The sequence below is a fragment of the Halyomorpha halys genome, unplaced genomic scaffold, assembly GCF_000696795.3.
Source record: "Halyomorpha halys isolate HHAL.00 unplaced genomic scaffold, Hhal_1.1 Scaffold862.1, whole genome shotgun sequence".
Taxonomy (NCBI): Eukaryota; Metazoa; Arthropoda; class Insecta; order Hemiptera; family Pentatomidae; genus Halyomorpha; species Halyomorpha halys.
Genome location: NW_027115572.1, coordinates 47,312 through 56,124, shown reverse-complemented (window position 1 = coordinate 56,124; position 8,813 = coordinate 47,312). Strand labels below are relative to the sequence as shown.

General features: G+C 29.9%; 1 protein-coding gene across 2 annotated transcripts in view; it reads right to left on the bottom strand.

Annotated features, from left to right (window-relative positions):
• Window positions 1-8,813, bottom strand: part of Ctr9 (RNA polymerase-associated protein Ctr9) — a 41,356-nt gene that overhangs the window by 22,781 nt on the left and 9,762 nt on the right. For both annotated transcript variants that reach the window (XM_014430138.2, XM_014430139.3), the window contains exons 9-14: window positions 8,223-8,354; window positions 6,814-6,992; window positions 5,452-5,660; window positions 3,676-3,857; window positions 2,906-3,086; window positions 2,505-2,653 (exon numbers count right to left, since the gene is read on the bottom strand). In XM_014430138.2, the coding sequence (XP_014285624.1) occupies window positions 2,505-2,653; window positions 2,906-3,086; window positions 3,676-3,857; window positions 5,452-5,660; window positions 6,814-6,992; window positions 8,223-8,354 (1,032 nt within the window). The remainder of the gene's footprint in view (window positions 1-2,504; window positions 2,654-2,905; window positions 3,087-3,675; window positions 3,858-5,451; window positions 5,661-6,813; window positions 6,993-8,222; window positions 8,355-8,813) is intronic.

The window sequence follows — 8,813 nt, the reverse complement described above, 5'->3', positions numbered from 1 at the left end:
AAGGTACAAAATTAATGAAGTGAATAAATGATTCTCTAAACATAAATATAAAGAATCATAATTGAGACATTAGGTCTAGTTATTAACTCCCTAACACTTCAGATATATGAATTAAGCCAATGAGTACCTTTGCTCCTATCTATTTTAATTGCTATAACATGTATTTCTTACAATTTGTACAACTTTGTTCACATTTTTTTACTCTTTCACTAATATATGGAATATAAAGTAATGAAAATTATTAAAATTGTGAAACATTTTAAATTCGGGTTTTCAATAGAAATACAAATTTTGAGTTTCTTCCAAAGTCCAAATAATTAAGCCTTCCCAAATAGTCAGTGAGTGTGTTTATCTCAAAAACTAAAATTTACACAAAACTGAAATCATATATTTAAGGCAGGCATATGCACGGGATGTGATAGTAACTTTTTCAATAAAATCGACCGATCAGAAATGCCACTTTATAGAATCGATCTTTCACATTTTTCCGATTTTATTACAAAATGGCTCTAATGCTTTTTGATTTAACTCGGCATCTTCATTCATCATCATCATCAATCGGGGCGACAACCCATTACTGGGTCCTGGCCTCCTCAAGCAGCTTCCACCAGTTTAATCTGTTAAGTGCAGCTGCTCTCCAATTCCTCACTCTGAGCAGGGTCCTTGAATCCTCTTCAACACCATCCAACCATCGAAGCTATGGGCGGCCCCTCAGCCATGTTCCATGTTATCCTGTCCTTATTGAGAAGTTCATTTTTAATCTCATCAGTTCCCATCCTTACCACATGGCCTGCCCAGCACAGCCTACCAATTCTCTCAATTTTTCCAACATCAGGCTCACCAATTAACAAGTAGACTTCCCAATTCGTGGCTCTTAGCCAAGCTGAACCATCCTTTACTGGGCCTTCGATGCATCTGAGTATCTTTCTCTCAAACGTTTGGAGATCCCTTTCATCGGCCTTCAAAAGTGCCCAAGGCATAGAGCAGCACTGCAAAACACCTAAAGGCCAATGCTATCCGTCTCCTTATCTTGGCCAAAACGTCATTGGTGGCATTAACTTGTGATCCAAGGTACACAAACTCCTCAACTCGTTCGAAAGAGTAACAACCAATATGACAAAATCTTCATTAAAACTTCTTTCTTGACCAGCTATCATATATTTGATTTTGTTGGTATTAACAAGTCCCAGCATCCTGGCAGCATCATCAAGGGCAAGAAAGGCCTCTTCCACAACAGCTTTTGATCTCTTAATAATGTCAATATCATCTGCATATCCCAGGTACCATACGATTAAAGATGGTTCCACTGGTGATTTAACTCGGCATGTCAATGGTTTTTACTACCAGGTAGGGCTTATCTTCATTGAAATAGTCTTACATGGCTTAAATGATGAATAAAAAAAAAATTTCCTACAAAGTAATATTAATTGTGTTTATTTAAAAAAAATAAACAGTTCTCATTGTTAGATATAATAAACAACAGATAAATACAAAGTATTAAAGAATTTTATGAATAACTAAAAGAGAAAAATAGAAACATCGCATTAGAACGGGAAAAACTGCGACCGTTCTATCTTTCCTGATTGCATTACGACTTTGATACCTTTTGTTAAACTATTATATTCTTAGCAGAACCAAAATTTATATTCGTTATTATTCTCAGCTCCAGAAACCTTAAAATACAGATTTTTTGGAAACAGAAGAATAACAATTTTTTATTCAAAATTTTCAGCTTCCCTAGTCTTTAGATTTATTTATTTCTGAAAATCACGAAAAAAGCAATAACTTCAACAGTAGCTCATCAATCTACACAAAACTTGGAGATGAATGTAAGATAGTAAGTGATAAGTGCAGATATTTTAATATTTAAATAGAAAAGATTATCAAATACTGCACATGACCATATCAGACACATATATTGCAATTAATTAATTATCAACCAGAGGCAGTTTAGAATTTCAAAAATGTAAAGGATATAGTATCAAATAAAAAATAAACACTTACAAATATAAAAAAAACTTAAGATATAATGTTGAAATGTCAAACAAAATTATTATAAAATGGAATAAACGGAGTAAGTAAATTTACAAAAGTAATTATCAGCTGTTATTAAACAGCTGGTCTATTAACCTGAAGCGACACGTTGAGTTTATATCAAATAGCCTCTATTACGTATTATAAGAGGCACTGCAAAACAAAATCCACCCTAATCAATACATATGGCTATATTCATTGTTTTTTCGATGTCTATAAATTAATGGTTAATCTAAAACTGTTTATATTGTTATTATTCTAAATAAATCAATCAAACATAGACTATCATATTAGTATTTGTGTGTTTGATCAAAACAGTGAATAAATAACTGTGTAATAAATAAATAACATAAATAAAAACTGATTTAACTGAAAATAAAGGAAGTTGGAGTTCTTGATATTTAACAATAGTTCTGACAGTAATTAGAATGGTTAATTTTAATAATAATATAACAACCAGAAATATTTACCATTTGAATCGCACTGACATATTGTTTTTGTTCGACATAAATGTGTGCAATGTTCAACCAAACATCACAAAACTCGGCTGTTGCTTCTCTTACTTGAGCAAATATATCTCTTGCCTCATTGATATAGCCTTTATGAGCCAAAACAGACCCTGAAATCATTCCACAGGTTAATAATTATGAACTCACAATACTCATATTACTTCTTTGGTTTATAGGATCATTATTTAATTTTTATGATTATAAACAAATTAATGAAGTTGCAGTCTGAATAGGATGAAATATATGTTATCTTTGTAAATAAATGATAAGCATATTTTTTTATTGAAAAAGATGACTGACTACATACAGTAGGCTCTTATCTGCCGGATAAATTAACAAAACTAAACTAAACACTCTTTTACCTATCCCATTTGTAGCCCATATATTTCTCGGATCATTACGTAGCACCTTGTTGTACATAGTTAAAGCACGTTCTTGGCGAACTTTATCTTTTCCTTTTTCTTTTGAAGGTTGGTGAAGTGTCTGCAGCCAAACATTTCCAAGGGCAATCTGAGAATAGGCATCTGTTGATGTAGCTGGGCACTGTAAAAGAATGAGATGAAAAAATAACTTTATAATCCTCAACATCTTAGGGATACATTTTAGGTTGGTCAGGGCATGTGTGCAAACCAACTTTGAACTTAATATAAATAAAACAAAACCCCAGTTACGATATTGCAAAGGTAGATGCCTTTACTTCCTCAGCTGGAGACAGCCTCAGTATCTAATTTAAACATATTTGTTTCTTTTTGAGATATGCACATCAAATTTGAAAACTTATTTTGTATAAGTAGGTTAATTTTTACCTCCTCTCTCCATATTTTTTCCTTAAAAATTATTTTCATAATACTAAAGGTCAACTTATATTCCGTGTCGACCTATGTTTAAGAATCATGTTATAAGCATGCATTGAACCTATTTTCCATGTGAATGTCGTCTATATTAATTCACGGGTTAAAAAAAAGAATTTAAAATATCTTCAAACATTTTAATAAAACAGGAAGATCGATGATTGACTGTGTGTGATAATAAAAGGAAGATGGTCCTTCCTTTTATTTTAATAAAACTAATTAACTGCAAGCAAATGAGCTGACAATTTAAACATAAATTTATAAAATTAAAATAATTTCACCTTGAGAATCCTCTCAAATTTTTTCTGACCAGGTCCCCACTCTTGTTTGGCAAGATGAAGATTGCCAAGCAGTGACCAAGCATCGGGGTGGTCATTGTCAATCCTCATTGCTTCCTTAAACCAATCAGAAGCCTCATAAATTTGACCTTTGTCTCGAGCCATGCATCCCAATCTCAAGTAACCTACAGCAAAAATTATAATAACAATAAAACTAAACTATTTTATTTTTTTAATTAAAATAAAAGAGGATATTGAACTTAATAATAGGAGGACAATGTAAGCAGATATTTTGAAAAAAAAAAACAACTTCATGAAATTCTTAACGAAACATTAAAGAATTGATCTGAATTAGGAAAGGGTACTAATCTGAAGATAACCTAAGGAAGATAATTATTTATTCTTCCTGTTTCATACTCTATTATTTAAATTATATTACACTTGAGAATAGGGTAGCATTATATCAGGGATTTAATAACATTACGGCGAATAATCAGGTACAGTGCCTTGCATCACACAACTTTCACTTACTTTGAGTTGGAAGTAATTCTCGCTTGTTTTGGAACAGATATTTTTTATATTATTCACTGTGGCAATAATTTCCCATACTGATTTTCCAAATGAGCCTTTCAGTTGCCAAATTGACCAACTCCAATCACAACAGTTTCCAGAAAAGTACAAACATTATTTCTTATAGCAAAATTTTAAAAATTCTCTTTTGCAAAAGTATGACAGATATACAAAAATAAAAACAGTTTAATGAAATGCATGTTCTGTTTTTAACCATATATTTAATGCTAAATTGTTATATAAACAATATTGAAAAAACTAAGAATGATTTTATGGATTTAATCATCCTGTAAATTGAAAGGCTCATATATAGGTTAAGTGAAATTAAAAAAGTCATTAAATAACTATGGCGACAAGAAGATGTGATCTAGAGGGGAACTGCACATGTGCCCACACAGTTTAACACATGCCACACATATCTCTTATTTAGATTTTTTTTTTTTATCATTCTCCATTAACTTCTACAACTTTTTATGTTAAATATTATTATTTCTAAATCTTTCACTTTCCATACATAATAGGTCTAAGTTACTACTCTTATTTTCAGAAATGTATTTTCGGTCCGGAAAAAGGATTTTTCATCATAGCTTGTAAGTTAATAATCAAATCATTTCATAATTTATATTTATCCATTTTCCACAACTAGCAAGAATTTTAAATCGTTAATTATTTCAAACAAACAAAATTAAAGGTACTTCAGAGGAAAGCATTTTGAAAATTCAGCATTTAAGCCCAGTCAAACAATTTCAATGAGGATAAGACCTAGTTGATATTAAAGATCATTTAATTGTACAGTGATATGCCTAATAAAATCAAAATCGCTAGAGCCATTTATGAGTAAATAAAAAATATGTGAAAAATCAATTCTAATAAGAGGTACTGCAGGGATGTCGATTTTATTGAAAAAGTTGCTGTCCCACCCCAGGCATATACCAATCTTAAATATGTAATTCCAATTTTGTACGACTTATCGTTTTTTAGCTAGGGTGACCACACACAGACCATTTTATGGGACTTGATTATTTGAAAACTAGAATTTGAAAATTTTCACCATCACAATACTTTCCCTTACTATATGTTTTATATATAGGTAAATGAAAGTATAAATTAGACAATAACCTTTCTTTTTTTAAAATTAATATAAAAGAGTATAAATATTGAAGATTTTTATTTATTCCTTAAAGCAATACAGAATAAACCCTTACTTACAATCAACATAATTTGGATGTTCCTTGAGGATATCTTTGTAAAGTTTTTCTGCTTTGTCAAACTGACAGAGAGCTTCATTAAGCCTAGCTAAGTTGTAAGTCGTTGTAACTGCAATGGAGTTGTAATATTGCGGATCATGTTCAGCTTCTGCTCTTGCACGGCTTAGGGATTCTTCAAAATTCTTTTTAGCTTCATCTAAGTTTTCAAGTCTGTAAAAGTAATAGTGATAGACCAATGTCAGAACGACTTTTATAAAATAAGGAATAATATGAGAATGCAAAACGATGTAGTCATTGTTTTATAACTAAAGAATACAGGGAAAAAGATATGGTAATTTTTTTTATACTAAAAAGATCTATGTGAATAGCTTATTTATCCTTTTCAGAATATCCTTGTATTTAAGAATTCATTCACAAAACTGTTCACAAGTATAGTAATAATTTACACAAACCGTCATCATTGAACTAACTGATTCCAAAAGTTATTGTTAACAAAAAGTAGTTCTCTTTTCAGAAATAAAGATAAATTGGAAACTTCATAAAAACACATTCACTTAATAAGTCATGAAATAAAAATTATAAATAGAAAACAATGAGACAATGTATATCGTAATATATTGAAATATATTTTAAATTAATTAAAATAATTATTATGAATTTAACTGCTTTTATTATTCTCAGATATAAAATATAGCTTTAATCCTGAAAAGGTTCAAATGAATAAATTAAATATTAACTAGATATGAGAATAATAATTTAAATTATTTAACATTTTTGACTCTATCTCAGGGCAGGTTTTACAGGCAATCAGAACACTTCTACTACAAATCTGTTTAATCCTACATTGAGCAAAATAACCAATTATATTATCTTCTTTGGAGACTGTTGATTCTTCTTGTCTTCTTAATAAAAATCTGTTACCACCGACAGTAGACAAAGGATGCTCAGGTGCTCGGCACTCTAAGACATGCCCTGTCCTGCCAGTGATCCAAATCAAAGAGGGAGCTTTCTTCCTTTTTACTTTACCAACCATCCACTTCGATAGTGGATACAAGCATCGATAGTAAGCAAAACCATTTGGATTTATTTCCGATGATATGTGATGTAAATACTTCATTAATACTCATTCTCCTCTTCATGGATTACTATTGCCTCTATTACTTCTGAATAATGAAATTGGTTAGTTTGTTATCCATGGTATAATCGATTAGTTTGCTCTTTGCTAGAAATACATGGAAAAAACTAAACTAAACTATTTATATTTTAAAAAAAATAACTATTCATCAAAAAAGAGGACATTACAATATACTATAATAGTATATATTTTCTTAGAGACAATAAAAATAATAAATATCATACCAACCTATAATGTAGACAAGCAACATTATTTAATATTTCAGGAGGTATTTCTGCATTGACAGTTTCTTTCAGGATTTTAGTAGCTGTCCCATAGGCTTGTAAAGAGCTTTGCAAATCTGACTGTTCCAGGATCTGAGCCAATTCAATCCATGCTTCTACATCATCAGGGAACTGTTCGGTAACCTAAAAAAGTAAAAGTTAAGTTAAAACTGTTCAATTAGAATATGATGGACCAAACTATTTCAGCCCAATATATATTTTAAAACTGCCCTAAACTGTCTAAAAGTCAGGGGGTTTATTATTAAATATTTAATGCAGATTATATCTGCTATTTATTAAGATGCATAAATAAAACAAAATATATATTTTTTAATATTTATTGATGTTAATGTAAATGTTTGTATTAATCCCTTTAATATAAAAAGGTTCCATGTCTCATTAAGCTGTCTTCTTAAGCTCAATAGGTATATTAATCCACTTAATAGATTTCTTTGTTTAATAAATTTCTTTAGTTGTTAGTCAAAGATAATGTTCTACGTTTTCTTTTTTACACCAGTTATGATTTACAGGTGTGTTTCGAGTACAAAAGTTCGGAATGCCGGGATTACACAGTAGTTGGATTTGGAACCTTTAAAAGTTCTGATCAACTTCTAATGTGCAGTATAATTATACCTAAACCGGCTGACTGATGATTGAATATAGTAAACCTTAACCATTTGGAGCAGTTTGATGAGTTTTCCAAATAGGTAGTGGTTAATCCACCAGCTACTTTCTTAATTAAACCAATCCTGAACATCTTCATTTCTTCACAACTATTCACCAAGATAGGTTTTTTTACGGACAAAAGTTAAAAAGGAAATAAAAGTTCCTACAACTGAAACTGTTTCAAGGCTTTCTTATTTTTTAAAATATTTATTATTAATTCTTGGAATATTTTTTTCACTAAAAGATAATTCCCATTTATTTATTTTATAATATTCATCAAAGTTTTGAAACATATAGGTTTAATATGGTTCACAGGTGACAAAAACTTACTTAATCTTATTGATTGATATTATAGAATAAAAAAATCTGGTGCTCACAGTGAGCACAACTTTCACGCTTACCACCCTACTTACCTCACCCTTATATTGAGTAGATTGGTAGACTCGTGTTCAAGTTATTGCTATTTTTGTGATTTTCAAAAAAAATATTTAAAGACAGGGGAGGCAAAAATTTTGAACAAAACATAAAAAATATTTTTATAAAAATTACATTTCAATGTTTTTTAAACCATTCATTGTCAGGTTTGTAGGTCTACTGGTCAAAACTGATTTTATAAGAATAATTATATTAGTAATAATAGAAATAATAATACATAATAGAAATAATAAAGCATTATTTAAAAACTATTGAGTATATTTTTTAAAATACCTTTCTTAGATGATTTTTTGCGATATCTCTTTTTGACTGACTTTGTGAGTTCGCGTATAAAGAACCAAGAATCTTCATTGTTTCATAATTTCCAGGCTGAACTTTTAAAACTTTTTCAAAACACTGAGCTGCCTGAAGATTAAATTCAAAGGTGTTAGTATATTAACATATTTAATCACATAAATACTAAAAACAAAAATCTTATAATCAGCATTAAATTAAATTAATTAAATTCTTTTTAGAATAGCTTTTTAGTAGTTCTCTGTTTTTGAGGGCCTCTTGTTCTTCTAAACTATAAAACTATTTTTCTATAAAATATTAAAAGTATTAATTAGTTCAGAGTTGAAAAGAAAGTAAGAATAATCATTAGCAACTCTTCATTGTATAACGATCAGGCCCACTGTCAGGAAGAGGCAGATGGCAAAATCATAAGGGCCCATACTCTGGGGGGGGGGGGATAAAGATTTGACACAAAAATCTATAATAAATTTTACATACTTTTACTTTTAGCAAGCTACAACTATGTAGCCTAATTTATAAATATGTGTGTTATTTATAAGTAGTAATATAATGTTTTCATAATAAACTTTA